Source organism: Chiloscyllium punctatum, chromosome 1 (genome assembly GCF_047496795.1).
Source record: "Chiloscyllium punctatum isolate Juve2018m chromosome 1, sChiPun1.3, whole genome shotgun sequence".
NCBI lineage: Eukaryota > Metazoa > Chordata > Chondrichthyes > Orectolobiformes > Hemiscylliidae > Chiloscyllium > Chiloscyllium punctatum.
The window spans coordinates 86840636-86856922 of NC_092739.1; the positions used below are offsets into that span (position 1 = coordinate 86840636).

The following is a 16287-nucleotide window of genomic DNA, read 5'->3' on the forward strand; positions in this document are numbered from 1 at the left end:
AAGCATTTACTGAGGAAGCCTCAACCACTTCATTGGGCAGGGAATTCCATAGATTTACAACCCTCTGAGTGAAGATGTTCCTTCTCAATTCAGTCCTAAATCTACTACCCCTAATTTTGAGGCCATGCCCTCTTGTCCTAGTTTCATCCGCCAGTGGAAAAATCCTCTCTGCTTCTATCTTATCTATTCTGTTCATAATTTTATAGGTACCTGTAAGACTCCCCCCTCACTCTTCTAAATTCCAATAATATAATCCCAGTCTACTCTGTCCTCATAGTGCCCTTCTCGTGCCAGTACATTCTTTCTCAAGGATACTAAAACTGCTAATAGTACTCCACTGTGGCCTCTTCAGCACCCTATACAGTTGCAACATAACCTCTCTACTTTTCAACTCTATCCCTTTAGCAAGGAAGGACAAAATTCCATTTGCCTTCTTGATTACCCGTTGCAACTGAAGACCAACCTTCAGTGACACATGAAGAAAGATACACAGCTCCCTCTGCATAGCAGCGTCCTGCAATTTCTTGCCATTCGGGTAATAGTCCTTTTTATTGTTATCCGATCGAAATGGATGACTTCACATTTATTAACATTGTACTCCATCTGCCAGAACTTTGCCCACTCACTGAAGCTATCTTTATCCCTGCACAAAGTTTCACAGTCTTCTGCACACTTTGCTCTCCCACTCATCTTAGTGTCCTCCACAAATTTTGACAGACTACACGTGGTCCCCAACTCCAAATCATCTATGTAAATTGTGAATAATTGCAGTCCCAACACTGATTCCTGAGGCACACCACCAGTCACTGATTGTCAACCAGAATAGCACTCATTTATTCCTGCTATTTCCTTCCAATTGGTTAACAAATCCTCTATCCATGCTAATACATTTCCCGTAATGTCTTGCATCCTTATCTTATGCAGCAACCTTTTGTATGGTACCTTGTTGAATGCCTTTTGGAAATCTAGATACACCACCTACTGGGCCCCTGTTGTCCACTGTGTTTATAATTTCATAAAATTCCAAATAATTATTTCCAGATCCTCACCTACCTTTGTCTCTATGTCCAATTACAGGCACCGTGAAGACCAACACAAAATACCTATTCAGTGCCTCAGCCATTTCCGCATATACTGTTACTAAATTACCCTTCTCATCCTCTGAAGGACCAATGTTTACTTCAGCCACTTTTTTTTGTTTTATATATTTATGGAAACCGTTGCTACCTATCTTTATATTCTGAGCTAATCTTTTCTCAAAATCTATCTTTCTTTTCTTTGTAGCACTTTTTGCGGCTTTCTGTTTACTTTTACATCTTTCCCAACCTTCTAGTTTCCTGCTGATGCTGGCCACTTTGTATGTCTTCACTTTCAATTTTATAGCCTCCCTTATTTCCTTAGACACTCATGGCAGATTATCCCTTTTCCTACACTCTTTCCTTTTCACTAGGATATACTTTTGCTGATAACTTTGAAAAAGTTGCTTTGAAAGTCATCCACTGTTTGTCAACTGTCCCACCATTGAGCCTTTGCTTCCAGTCTTAGCCAACTCTTCCCTCATCCTGTTGTAGTCTCCCTTGTTTAAGCACAGGATCCTGGTATTGGATTTTATTTTCACACTTTCCATCTAAATTCTAAATTCAACCATACTGTGATCGCTCCTTCCAAGAGGATCCTGAACTCTGACATCATTAATTATTTCTGTCTCATTATACAGGACCAAATCTAGGATAGCCTGCTGTTTCGTCGGCTCCATTACATGCTAGTTCAAGAAAACTATCGAGGATTCTTTGACTGAACTCCTCCTCAAGGCTACCCTGACCGAGCTGGTTCGACCAATTGATATGTAGATTAAAATCCCTTAAGAGAATTGCCCTACTGTTTTTTTTGGGCATTAGTTATTTCTTTGTTTATTGCATGCCCCAATGTGGTGATATTAGTTGGTGGCCTGTAGACTACAAGTTTCAGTGACTTTTTCTTCTGAGAATTTCTAATTTCCACCCAAATGGATTTGACTTTATTCTTCATAGAACCCATATCATCTCTCTCCAGCACCCTTATGTTGTCCTTAAATATCAGAGCTATACCACAACCCCCTTACCTCCCGGTCTGTCTTTCTGACTAGTTTGGTACCCCTGCATATTAAACTCCCAGTCGTGACCATCCTGCAGTCGTGTCTCTACAATGGCTGTGCAATCATGTTCATTTATGATGATTTGTGCCATTAACTCATCCATCTTGTTATGAATGCCAAGAGTGTTCAGGTAAAGTGCCCTTATGCCTTCTTTATGAATTCCAATGTCTCCAATAATAGTATCTCCTGAGGTATCCTTCCTTTTTTACTTCTTTCATAGTCTGCCATGTAGTTAAATCCTCCTGCACATGTGCTAACTGGCTGCTTTCCTTTTTAGTTGCTACCATACTTTGTGTTGTATTCCCCTTTCCCTTCCTCCTGACTTCCTACTCTTATGCCATTGGAAATAAGGGCCACATTTTCATTAGCCTTCCTGATTACCTATTGCACCTATGTGCGAGCTTTGAGTTTCATGTACAGGTCCCTCTGTTGCAGCTTACTGCAGTTTTTTCCATTTTAAATAGTACTGTGCTCTTTAGTTCTCCTTTCCAAATTAAATATCTTCACACTTTGACATGATACTCTATTTCCCAATTCTTTACCAACTTACTTAGCCTATCAATATTTCTGTGCAAACTGTTTCATCACATTATTGATTCATGCGCTATAGGTGGCAGTCCATCTTGGCCAGTCAAAGAAGGTGTGTCATGAGTTGAGTTCTTGCCTTATATTTCCTCACCTCTGACCCATTCTTGTCACCGCATTTTTTATGTGACTGGTGCAATTCAGTTTTTGGTCAGTGGTAAACTACAGGATATTGACAGTAAAAGGGAGGGAGGATCAGTGCTGGTCCATTGCATGTCAAGGAGAAGGTTGTATTCTCTCTTGCTGTAGATGGTCATTCCCAGCATTTGTGTCGCATGTAAATTATCAGTCTAAGTCTGAATATTGACCAGGTATTGCTGCATACAGGTAGGTACTGCTTCCGTATCTGAGAACTTACGGATGGTACTGTACTTTATGAACAGCAGCAGGTATCCCCACTTCTGACTTAGTTGAAGAGAGGTAATTCATGAAACAGTTGAAGATGGTTGGCACTAGAACACTGTCTGAGGCCTGTGAAGGTTCTTATGGTGCAACGCTAAGAGCCCCTACCTTTATGAGAGAAGGTCCAGGTTCAAGTCCCAACTGCCCTGGACATGTATCATAACATATCTGAACAAGTTGATAAAATATCTACTCTGAAGATTAACAGGGAGGAAGATAGTCCTGATTGTGGATATTCTGGGATTGGGATGACACATGTCCAACAATCATGACTATCTTCCTCTCTGCTCTGCATAATTCCAACCCATTGATTAACGATTGACAAATTGTCCCATTGATTTCAGTTTTGATGGGCTTCTTGAAGCCATGTTCAAGTGCTGACAAAGATGGTCTCTTACCTTACACCTGGAGTTGAGCTCTTTTGTCTGTGTTTAGACACTAGTTGTATTGACCTGAGAGCTGAGTGGTGCTGGTATGACTCATTGTTTGCGTTGTGTTTTAATTTGTACAAGTTAGTATTTTTAATCATGTTATTTGTATAACCAGTAAGCTTTAAAAACTTGAAAAGTAAGAAGGTTTATTGATATCATGTTTTAGATGAGCAGTCGTTCAACTTTGTGACCTAGCTTTGCATCCAGTACAGGGTGATGCAATGAAAGTCACTATTGTTGCATGGTTTGAAAAAATGTTTCTGATTAGCACTAACCTTATAATGATCTGAGTGGTTCAAGAATGGCTGTGGAAACTGTCATCTGTTCAAAGCAACAGTCATCGTTTGAGGTTACCTTACATTTTTGGAGCGGTTAAAACAGCTTTGCTTTGTGTTCGGCTGTATCTCACCTGGAAGTGTTGTCCAACACTTCTGCTGGAAATAGCCTTGTGCAGTTTGCCAGTACTGTTGCTGCTTTGAGCACAAAGCATAAATAAAAAAGAAATTCTAATTATGAATGTTTTTTGAGGCTATGTCCGTGTGAATTATTTCAAGACACTTATTGAATCTGAGGTTCATGATTTTTCAAAGCGAAGAACTAGAACTAGTTATTAACTTCTGCATCATTCTGCAAGAGGTGGAGAAATTCATTTAAGGGAATGGAGTTCTTGGGAGCAGAAGCATGTCAAGAAGTATTTTCATTGAAGAAATTGTAGGTGTTGCTAGGTTTAAAAACCAGTCTCTAGAGATAGAAATAAGTCTTTTGGGGAAGAGTGAGATAGACCACACAGAGTTGAAAATGTGAAGGAAACTTACTTCAAATCTGTTGTTCAGGATAATAGCACAAAACAGCCTTGGCACATGTATTACTATAATGGCTGAAAGTGGGAGGTTGAGTAGCATATGAGCAAAATGATCCATGTTTCATGAAATTCATACTATTTCTGCTGTACTTTATATATTGAGTTGAAAGAAATGTTCAATCTGCAAACAAGTTCAGCTCAGTAAATATCAGTGAAAATGTATGGGGGTTGGTTGAGCCATTATTTGTGGAAGAATTGGAGAGTTTTCAGGCTGGAGTATGAAAACAAATTTGTAGTAAGAAAATTTATTGTATGAAAACAAAATTGCATGTAAACAACAACAACCTAAATTTTAGTATTCCATCAGATGCAGAATGTCAGAACTGTTGACATTAATCAAACTGAGGTGATGACAGCCTTGCTGATCTGCATTAGAGAAAGAAGAATGCTCGACATCTCGGGAAAATATTTATTGAATTGGGAATAGGATTCCAAAAAATTATGTTTGCAAGATAACAGTCACAGGAAAGATACTGGCACTGAAGTGTGATAAATTCTTGAGGTCAGCTAGTTTCTACTCCAGAGTTTTAAAAGAAGTTGTTTGAAAAATTGCAGAAGCCAACAATTTCCTGAATCAACAGAACTTTGGAACAATTGCTTTAGATTGAATAATTGCACATAGATCACGCCATTATTTCCGAACAATCACAAATCAAAATCAGTTTATTTCAGGCCAGTTTGTTTAATCGTTTTTTGCTAGAGTTCGTCATAGAGAAGAAGATAACTGTGTACATTGATTTTTTTTAAATGGCTAAACAAACTGTATTAGGATAATTGTTTTTTAGTTGATATAAGGGATATAACTGTCTCTTGAATGCTTGCATTTGTGACTATCCCTAATTACTTTTGGATAAGTAATCAAATAGGCCAATGAAATGCTGATGTTTTATGTAGACGATTAAATTAAAGAAATTTTGCTTAAGCTATCTGAACCTTTGATCAAATCAGAATTGCAGTATTGTGAACACCACTAGTCACCACATCTTAGGAAGGATATTTTGGTTCGGAGGGAAAACTGCAAAGAATGACCTCATAGACTCCCAAGCATTGAGCTGAGAGGAGAAATTATGCATGTGATACTTGGGTTGTATTCCCTGTAATTTTTAGAAGGTAAAAGAGTTATTTGGGTGAAGATTTCAAGACATGAATGGGACCAAAGAGGGTTATTTGTGTGAAATTATTTTCAACACTTGGGAAGTTTAAAACTTGGGTGCATAGTTAAAATAATTGGAGACACAGCTTTCAACAGTGACTTGGGAAACAGTCTTTTCATGCTAAGAATGGTAGAAATTTTGAACTTGCGACTTCACTTGTTAATCGAAACATGTGATGGTAGATTTTTGTAACCTAAAGGTCTTATGGGATATGAGGCAATGGTGGGATTGTGGTATTGGTTTATAGTTAACCATTATCACAAAGAATGGTGGAGCAAGTTCAGCAGCTAAGTTGGCTAACTTGTTCTTGTGTTGTCAAGTGAGAAATAGAGGAGTTTTATGTTATGTTGAAAATGAGGCCAGAAAACTAGAATCTGTTACACTTTTTATCAGATGTAACTGCATGAAGACTGTATGACAGAGTTTAAAAAATAAATATAGAAGTAAATTGATGAGTTGGGACAAGAATGGATGGAAATAGTTAATGAGGTTGAAGGCAGTGGTGGGAAGATCTCAAGACAAGTTGAAGTCAGCAATGATGCAGGAAATGAAGGCTTAATGGAGCCATGGCTCAGAGTCAAGCAGGAGCAGTTAAGAGAATGAGCATTAAGTTTTAACAATATGAAAGGTTTTCTATCAGTGAACAACCTTGACTCCTTTGTGTTGCAGATTTAGTGTTGTAAGCTCAGATGAGACTGGATCAAGTGAATGAAATGCAGAGACTAACATGGTTGATATCCCACTCATATCTATTATTTCTTTTATTCATTCATGGAATGAGGGTGTCACTGGCTAGTCTAGCAGTTATTGCCCATCCATAATTGGCCATAAGGCAGTCTAAGAGTCAACCATATTGCTGAATCACATGTAGGCCAGTGCAGGTAAGAATGGCAGTTTTCGTACCTGCACTACCATGTCTAAAGGACATTAGTGAACCAGATGGGTTTTTCCAACAATCGACAGTGGATTCATGGTCATCATTAGACTCTCAATTCCAGATTTTTAAAAAAAAATTCAAATTTCACCATGTGCCATGGCAGGATTCGAACCTGCGTCCCCAGGATGTTGCCTGTGTCTTTGATTAATAGTCTAATGATAATACCACGAGGTTGTCATCTTGCTCAATAAAATGATCCAAAGGTGGAAGACCACTTGGAAAGATTGCACATTCTAAATAAATGTAAAAGTGTCAGATGTATGCAAAAAAACCTTATGACTAACATAAATATCATTGGAAATTTGCAACAAAAAGGAGTTTTAATAGTTTGAGGAGCTGTACCTGTTGTAAAGCATTAATGCTTATTCATATATGTGGTCTGAACAATTGTACACAATTTCCTTTTAATGTCTCCCAACCCCTTTTGACAGGTGACAGGCATTATTATTTGGGATATGAAATATGTAATACTTTCTTTCTGTAATTTTTACTTTTGTTGTGGTTTTGATTAAAGTGGGTTTGAGCTTGGTGATATATCTGAATAAACATGTCATTATAAAAATAGCTATTTAAGGCATTGTTTATACCTATATTTTAACAACAACTATGTAATTCCTGTAGAAACCCACAAAGGAGTAACTGGACAGATATTAGTGGCTCTTCCAGGATTGTGGCACAAAATAGAACCAGTTGCTGCAATGGGAGACTTCTGAACACAGAATGTGAAATCAACAATAGGCCAACAAATCTACAAACTTCAAAGATGCCACTTCCTTCAGATGAACCTCGTGCGAGCTACGCTGAGTGTAAGATCAAACATCTCTTGGAAGAATTCCATGTCCCTATGTACTGTACAATCAATCCCTGTGTGAAGAAGTCTGCGTACAAAGAAATGATCTTGCTTTTCTAACTCCAAATTGTGTCAGTTTTTTAAAAAAGTAATATGGTTAGCAGATTTTGAATCTTAATATTGTAAGTTTTGAAGTGCACACAATCAACCTGCTCATAATCAATCCATTGGTTTCCTTGGTGCATAGAAATATCTTTTAAGTTTCATACTCTCATACCACAAATCGCCATCTCAGATAGTCTTGAGAGATGGTTGGGTTATCTAGCTCTAAAATGACTCATGGCATTAGGCTGGTCTTGGTCTCATTGCATCTAGATCGTGATACAAAGCTACTGATACTTGCAGCTTTGAAGCTGGTTTTCGCACATTTGTTCCATTAGTGGCTCAGTGGTTAGCACTGCTGCCTTTCAGCACCAGGGTCCCAGGTTCGATTCCAGCCTTGGGTGACTGTCTGTGTGGAGTTTGCACATTCTCCCTTTGTCTGTGTGGGTTTCCTCCAGGTGCTCCAGTTTCCTCCCACAGTCCTAAGATGTGCAGGTCAGGTGAATTGGCCATGCTAAATTGCCCATAGTGTTAGGGGCACTAGTCAGAGTGGAATGGGACTGGGTGGGTTACTCTTAAGAGGGTCGGTGCGGACTTGTTAGGCCGAAGGGCCTGTTTCCACACTGTAGGGAACCTAATCTAATCTAAGATGATGCTTTGCACTTACTGTTGTCGAAAATCATAGTATGAGCCATCAGGGACCACATTATGAGCCATGAGTCTAGCTGGTGCCTTTCTACTTATCAGTCTTGTTGCTGAATTGCATCTCTATCAGATCATGAAAACAGAGACAGTTGTTGTCTGGTCTGAATGCCAATATGTGTGCTTTGCTCCATTTGATCCACAATTCCTTCATAGCTGTGCGGGCAGTAAAATCAGAGCTGTTAATGGTCCATAAAGATTACCATTGGACTTGTTGAGTCCATGCCAGCTCTGCCCAGAGCAACCTAGTCAGTTCCACTGTGTGCTCACTCTCAATAGCCCTGAGAGACACCAGCTAGACACTGAATAAAAAGTAAAAACTGCAAGGACTGTGAATACTGTAAATCAGAATCTAAAGCTTAAATTGCTGGTAAAGCTTCACAGATCTGGCAGCGGCTGTTGAGAGCAATCAGAGTTAACGTTTCAGGTCGAGTGACCCTTCCTCAGTTCTAATGAATTGTGCCTTGTAAATAAAAGCATTCTGATTACTTCAAACTGAGAATAACAACATATCTGAACCCCTTTTGTTTATCTTCAATGTGTGGTTTTGTTTCATCCGTCCAAATTGGATGCATTTTAAATCTTTCATGTTCAAAAACTTATTGGCGCAAAGCAGATTTTATTTTTGCTATTTACTATACAGGTGCCCGTTACAATGATGAAAAGGGTGAAGATAGGAATGGTGTTACAGTGCAGGAACAAGAGATCCAGGGGGAGTGTGCAAGTGAGGGCACCATATCGAGTCGAAGAAGTAGTTTTGTAGAAGAAACTGACCAGAATTTTGAAATACAACAGAAAATTAACAGATTAAATGCTGCCAAACAAAAACTCAGACAATTGCAGGAACTTGTCGCAATGGTACAAGTAAGAACTTGAGATTTTGCTTTCCAGATGTACATATGGTGTTGAATACCAAAAATGTGCCAGTGTTGTGTATTTTTGTCTTCACAGTTAGAACAGGTGTAGGCCACTCAGCCCTTGGAGTCTGCCTCACCATTCTGGAAAGTGGTTAAGCATCTCCACAACAGCATATTCCCACACTATTTCCACATCGGTGGAGTTGTGAACAGTGCTGAAGTATGTTGCCAATTAATTTGTTTGAATTTGTTTTGAACATTGTCATGATTAAGCTTCCAACACTCATTGGAGTAAAAAATTCTGAAGATGTACAACTCTGAGTGAAGAAATTCTTCTTTACTTTGATCTTCAATAGCCTGCCCCGCATCATGAGATTATGTACAGTTCAAGATGTTTCCTGTTATATGCCTCCTCTGTTTCAAGATTAAAAGGTACGCTCAGGACATACAACAAATTGTAAAAGTACACACAAAACTATGGACATAACTTAATCCCAAAGTGATGTATCAGTGTGTTGCACATTTAGAAAGTGACTGTTTCTTTTTAAGGCAATTTAAATTTAGCCAAATTAGGACACAGCTGTGGCTTCAAATCTGAAGCTGTCTTTTATTGTGCCCAGACAATTTACTTTGATTCAATTTTCTAATCAACCTGATCAGATATGTTACTACACACCTGTGGAGCAGGTGGGACTTGAATCTGGACTCCTGCTCCTGGGTAGGGACACTAGCACTGCACCACAAGAGGGCCCTGACAATTTGCTTTGACAATTAAACTACAAAGTGGCATCACTTTTAGAACATAGAACATTATTGCGTAGTACAGGCCCTTCAGCCCTCAATGTTGTGCCGACCTGTGGAATCAATCTGAAGCCTATCTATCCTACACTATTCCACTTCCATCCATATGTTTATCCAATGACCATTTAAATGCCCTTAAAGTTGGCGAGTCTACTGCTGTTGCAGGCTGTGCGTTCCACGCCCCTACTACTCTCTGAGTAAAAAAAACTACCTCTGACATCTCTCCTATATCTATCACCCTTCAATTTAAAGCTCATGCTAGCCATCTCCATCCAAGGAAAAGGGCTCTCACTGTCCACCCTGTCTAACCCTCTGATTATCTTGTATGTCTCAATTAAGTCACCTCTCAACCCTGTTCTCTCTTAACAAAAACAGCCCCAAGTCCCTCAGCCTTTTCTCATAAGACCTTCCCTTTATACCAGTCAACATCCTAGTAAATCTCCTCTGAACAGTTTCCAGAGCTTCCACATCCTTCCCATAATGCAGTGACCAGAACAATACGCAATACTCAAGTACAGCCGCACCAGAGTTTTGTACAGCTGCAACATGACCTCATGGCTCCAAAACTCAATCCCTCTACCAATACAAGCTAACACACTGTATGCCTTCTTAACAATCCTGTCAACCTGGATGGCAACTTTCAGGCATCTATGTACATGGACACCGAGATCTCTCTGCTCATCTGCACTGCTGATAATCTTACCAGTAGCCCAGTATTCTTTATTCCTGTTGCTCTTCCAAAGTGAATGTCCTCACACTTTTCCGCATTAAACTTCATTTGCCATCTCTCAGTCCAGCTGTGCAGCTTATGTATGTCCCTCTGTAACTTGCAACATCCTTCAGCACTGTTCACAGCTCCACTGACCTTACTGTCACCTGCAAGTTTACTAACCCATCCTTCTACATGCTCATCTAGATTAGATTAGATTCCCTACAGTATGGAAACAGGCCCTTCAGCCCAACAAGTCCACACCAGCCTTCTGAAGAGTAACCCACCCAGACCCATTCCCCTACATTTACCCTTGACTAACACACCTAACACTAGCATGGCCAATTCACCTGACCTGCACATCTTTGGATTGTGGGAGGAAACCCACGCAGGCATGGGGAGAATGTGCAAACTCCACACAGGCAGTCGCCAGAGGCTGGAATTGAACCCTGGTCCCTGGCGCTGTAAGGCAGCAGTGCTAACTACTGAGCCACCGTGCTTGGTCATTTATACAAATGACCAATGGCCCTGAATCAGATCCTTGCAGTAAGCCACTAGGAACTGAACTCCAGGATGAACATTTCCCATCGACCATCACTCTCTGTCTTCATTCAGCTAGCCAATTTCTGATCCAAACCCACTAAATCACCCTCAATCCCATGCCTCCGTATTTTGTGCAATAGCCTACCGTGGGGAACCTTATCAAACTGAAATTCGTATACACCACATCAACTGTTTCACCCTCATCCATCTGTTTGGTCATCTCAAAGAACTCAAAGTTTGTGAGTCACGGCCTATCCTTCACTAATCTGTGTTGACTACCCCATATCAACCTATTCCTCTCTAGATGATTATAAATCCTATCTCTTAGAACCTTTTCGAGCACTTTACCCACAACCGAAATAAGGCTCACTGGTCTTTAATTACCAGGGTTGTCTCTACTCCCCTTCTTGAACAACGGGGCAGCGTTTGCTATCCTCCAGTCTTATGGCACTATTCCTGTCGACAATGACGACATAAAGATCAAAGCCAAAGGCTCTGCATTCTTCTCCCTGGCTTCCCAGAGAATCCTAGGATAGGTCCCATCTGGCTGAGGGGATTTATCTATTTTCACAGTTTCCAGAATTGCTAATGCCGCTTCCTTGTGAACCTCAACCCCACCTAGGCTAGTAGCCTGTATCTCTGTATTTTGACAACATTGTCTTTTTCCAGTGTGAATACTGAAGAAAAATATTCATTTCGTGCTTCCCCGATCTCCTTGGGCTCCACACACAACTTCCCACTACTATCCTTGATTGGCCCGAATCTTTCTCTAGTCATTGTTTTTATTCCGGATATACCGAGAGAAAGCTTTAGGATTTTCCTTGATCCTATCTGCTTACAACGTTTCATGTCCTCCTCAGTCTTTTCTTAGCTCTCTCTTTAGGTCATTCCTGGCTAACATGTAACTCTGAAGTGCCCTAACTGTGCCTTCACGTCTCATCCTAAAATAAGCTGCCTCCTTCCCCTTGACAAGAGATTCAACTCCTTAGTAAACCATGGCTCCCTTGCTTGACCATTTCCTTCCTACTTGACAGGTGCATGCTTATCAAGGACACGCAGTAGCTGTTCCTTGAATATGCTCCACATTTCAATTGTGCCCATCCCCTGTGGTTTCCTTCCCCATCCTATGCATCCTAAATCTTGCCTAATTGCATCATCATTGCCTTTCCCCCAGCAATAACTCTTGCTTTGTGGTATATACCTATCCCTTCCAACTCTAAAGTAAACATAACTGAATCGTAGTCACTGTCATCAAAGTGTTCACCTACCTCCAAATCGAACACCTGGCCAGGTTCATTACCCAGTACCAAATCCAATGTGGCCTCTCCCTTTGTTGACCTGTCTATACACTGTGTCAGGAAACCATCCTGCACACATTGGACAAAAGCTGACCCATCGACAATACATGAACTACAGTATTTCTGTAAATATTTGGAAAGTTAAAGTCCCCCATAACAACTACCCTGTTACTCTTGCCCCTATCCAGAATTATCATTACTATCCTTTCCTCTTCATCTCTGGAACTATTTGGAGACCTACAGAAAGCTCCCAATAAGATGACCTCTCCTTTGCTGTTTCTAACCTTAGCCCATACTACCTCAGTAGATGAGTCCTCAAATGTCCTTTCTAACACCGTATTACTGTCCTTGACTAACAATGCCACATCTCCCCCTCTTTTACCATCTCCTCTGTTCTTACCGAAACATCTAAATCCTGGAACCTGCAACGACCATTCCTGGTCCTGCTCTATCCATGCCTTAGAAATGGCCACAACATTGAAGTCTCAGGTACCAACACATGCTGCAAGTTCGCCCACCTTATTCCAATGCTCCTGGCATTGAAGTCAACACTTCAAATCACCTTCCTGCTTGTCAGTGAAACCTAATTTCTTACCTTAGTACTTTAAACCTCCTAGACATTGGAACTACAATTTAGGTTCCCATTCCCCTGCTGAATTAGTTTAAACCTTCCTGAAGAGCGTTAGCAAATATCCCCCCCAGGATATTGGTGCCCCTCTGGTCAGGTGCAGACCATCGTGCTTGTTGAGGTCCCACCTACCCCAAATTTATTTTGTAATCACGTCATAGTAGTAATTAAATGTATCATCTAGTTGAAACAGAATTCATGGGTAAAGCGATGTGCGCATTCCCAGCACATGGAGTAATAATTTTTTCTGTACTCATTTTGTGCGATGTCGGTGTCACTGGGTGAATCTGCATTTATAGCCTGTCACTAGTTGCCCGTGAGAAGATGGTGGTGAGTTGCCTTCTTGAATCATTGCAATTCATCTGCTGTGAGTTGACCGACAATGCCATTCGGGAGAGAATTTGATGATTTTGACCCAGCAACAGGAAAGGAACGCTGATATATTTCTAAGTCAGGATGGTGAGTGGCTTGGAGGGGAACTAGAAGATGGTGACGTTCCCATATACCCTTGTCCTTCTAGATGGAAATGGTTGTGGGTTTGAAAGGTGCTGTCTGAGGATGTTTAGTTGATTTCTGCAGTGCATCTTGTAGATGGTACACACTGCTGCTATTGATTATCGGTGGTAGAGGGAGCAGATGCTTGTGGGTACAGTGCCAGTCAAGCAGGCTGCTTTGTCTTGGATGGTTTCAAGCTTCTTGACTTGTTGGGCTGCACTCATCCAGGCAATTTGGAGTATTCCATCATACTCATGACATGTGACTTGTCGATAGTGGTCAAGCTTTGGGAGTCGGGAGATGAGTTACTCCCTGCAATGTTCCTAGTTTCTGACCTGCTCTTGTAGCCATTGTGTTTATGTGGTGAGTCCAGTTGACTTTCTGATCAATGATAATTCCTAGGATGTTGATATTGGGGACTGCAATGATGGTAACACCATTGAATGTCAAGTGGTAGTAGTTAGTTTGTCTCTTATTGGTGATGGTCATAGTCTGGCACTTGTGTGTTGCGAATTTACGTACTACTTGTCAGCCAAAGTCTAGATATTGTCCAGATCTTGTTGCATTTGAACGCTGACTGATTCGGTGAACGGTGCTGAACATTGTGCAATCATCAGTGAACGTCCCCACTTCTGATTTTATGATACAACGACAGTCATTGGTGAAGAAGCTAAAGATGGTTGAGCCTAAAACACTGCCATGACAAACATCCTGTGAGATGACTGATCTCCAACAACCATAGCCATCTTCGTTTGTGCCAAGCATAACACTCACCAGTACAGAGTTTGATACCCATTGATTCCAGTTTTGCTAGGACTCCTTTATGCCATACTCAGTTGAATGCAGCCTTGATGTCAAGGGCTGTCACTCTCACCTCATCTCTGGAATTCAGCTCTTTTGTCCATGTTTGAGCCAACGGCTGTAATGAGGTTAGGAGCTGAGTGCCCCTGGCAGAACCCAACTGGGCATCATTTTACTGATGACTGAGAGTAGACTGATTGGGGCGGTAATAGGCTGGGTTGGAATTGTTCTGCTTTCTGTGTACTGGACATACCTGGGCGATTTTCCACATTGTTGGTTAGATGCCACTGTTGTAACTACTGGAACAGCTTGGCCAGAGGAGCGACATGTTCTGGAGCACAGGTCTTCAGTGCGATTGCCAAAATGTTGGCAGGTCCTGTAGCCTTTGTAGCCGTGCCTTTAACCATTTCTTGATATCACATGGAGTGAATTGAATTAGCTAAAGACTGGTATTTGTAGTGCTGGGGACCACTGGAGGAGGCTGAAATGGATCATCCACTTGGCTCTTCTGGCTGAAAGTTGCTGTGAAGGCTTCAGCCTTATCTTTTACTGCCATCATTGAGGAAGGGAATATTTGTGGAGCATCTTGTCCAGTGAGTTGTTTTAATTGTGCACCATCATTGACGACTGGGTGTGACAGGACCGCAGAGCTTGGATCTGATCCGTTGGTTGTAGGATTGCTTAGCTCTATCTGTCACTTGCTGCTTATGCTGTTTGGCATGCAAGTAGTCCTGTTTGGGAGCTTCACCAGGTTGACACCTCATCTACATGTATGCCTGGTGCTGCTCTTGGCATGCCTCCTGCACTCTCCATTGAACCAGGCATGATGGTCATGGTTGAGTGGGGGATATGCCAGGCCATGAGACTACGGATTGTGCTGGAATATAACTCTGCTGTTGATAGCCCACAGCGCCTCATGGATGCCCAGTCTTGAGTTGCTGTCTGTTTGAAGTCTGTCACATTTGGCATTGTGATAGTGCCACACAACATGATGGAGATTATTCTCAATGTGAAGGTGGGACTTCATCTCCACAAAAACTGTGTGCAATGGTAACTCTTACTGATAATGTCATGGACAGATGCATCTGCAGCTGGCAGATTGGTAAAGATGAGATCAAGTTATGTTTTCCGCTCCTGTTCGTTTCCTCACCGCCTGCCACCAACCCAGTCTAGGTGTGATGTCCTTTCAGAGCTGACCAGTTCGATCAGTACTAATTAAGAATTCAACATCTGTATTGCCAGAAGTCTTATCTGGGGATGAACACATTGTTTTCGCTTTAATTGCCACAGTTGCTTCTTGAAATGGTTTGGAGTAGATGTGTCCAGAGCATGATATATCCAATCATTCTCATTGCAGGAAGTCCCAGATGCAACTGATATTATTGATATTTCTAACTTACCTGACTTCTCATTAATTGAAGAGGATCAGCACAGACAGCAACCAAACAATACTAGAACAAATGCATCAAGAAGTTCAAAGGAAGTGTCACTGGATGAAGAAAAAAGGTACGTTTTTTTCATTCAAAGTAGAACAGACTTTCTACTCAAAGTAATGGCAAATCTTATAGTCACTGTCACTGTATCTATTGTGCTAAACTGGCTCATTGGTAGCAACCTTTCTTTTTGAGTTAGATTAATTTTTGAGAGTTTGAGTTCAACATTTTTTCAGTTTATTCGGTGTAAATGGGGCATTCAATTTTAATCTGGTAGCTCAAATTAACTTTGAAGATCTCATATTACTAGATGAGTAAAATGTATTTTTGAATGTCCTGGTGATGTCTCAATGTTACTTTGTGCAATTTGTAATTTGATTGTACTAACAAAAGGAGACATCACCCGGACATTCAAAAACACATTTTACTCATCTAGTAATATGAGATCTTCAAAGTTAATTTGAGCTACCAGATTAAAATTGAATGCCCCATTTACACTGAATAAGCAGACAAAATGTTGAACTCAAACTCTGAAAAATTAATCATCTAACTCGAAAAAGCAAGGTTGCTACCAATGAGCCAATTTAGCACAATAGGTATAGTGACTAAAAGATTGCTGATAC

At 40.8% G+C, this 16287-nt stretch overlaps 1 protein-coding gene across 6 annotated transcripts in view; it reads left to right on the forward strand.

Moving 5' to 3' along the window:
* pcm1 (pericentriolar material 1) overlaps nt 1-16287 on the forward strand; it is a 154374-nt gene that overhangs the window by 53840 nt on the left and 84247 nt on the right. For all 6 annotated transcript variants that reach the window (XM_072570300.1, XM_072570309.1, XM_072570318.1 and 3 more), the window contains 3 exons: nt 7127-7311; nt 8743-8963; nt 15589-15737. In XM_072570300.1, the coding sequence (XP_072426401.1) occupies nt 7127-7311; nt 8743-8963; nt 15589-15737 (555 nt within the window). The remainder of the gene's footprint in view (nt 1-7126; nt 7312-8742; nt 8964-15588; nt 15738-16287) is intronic.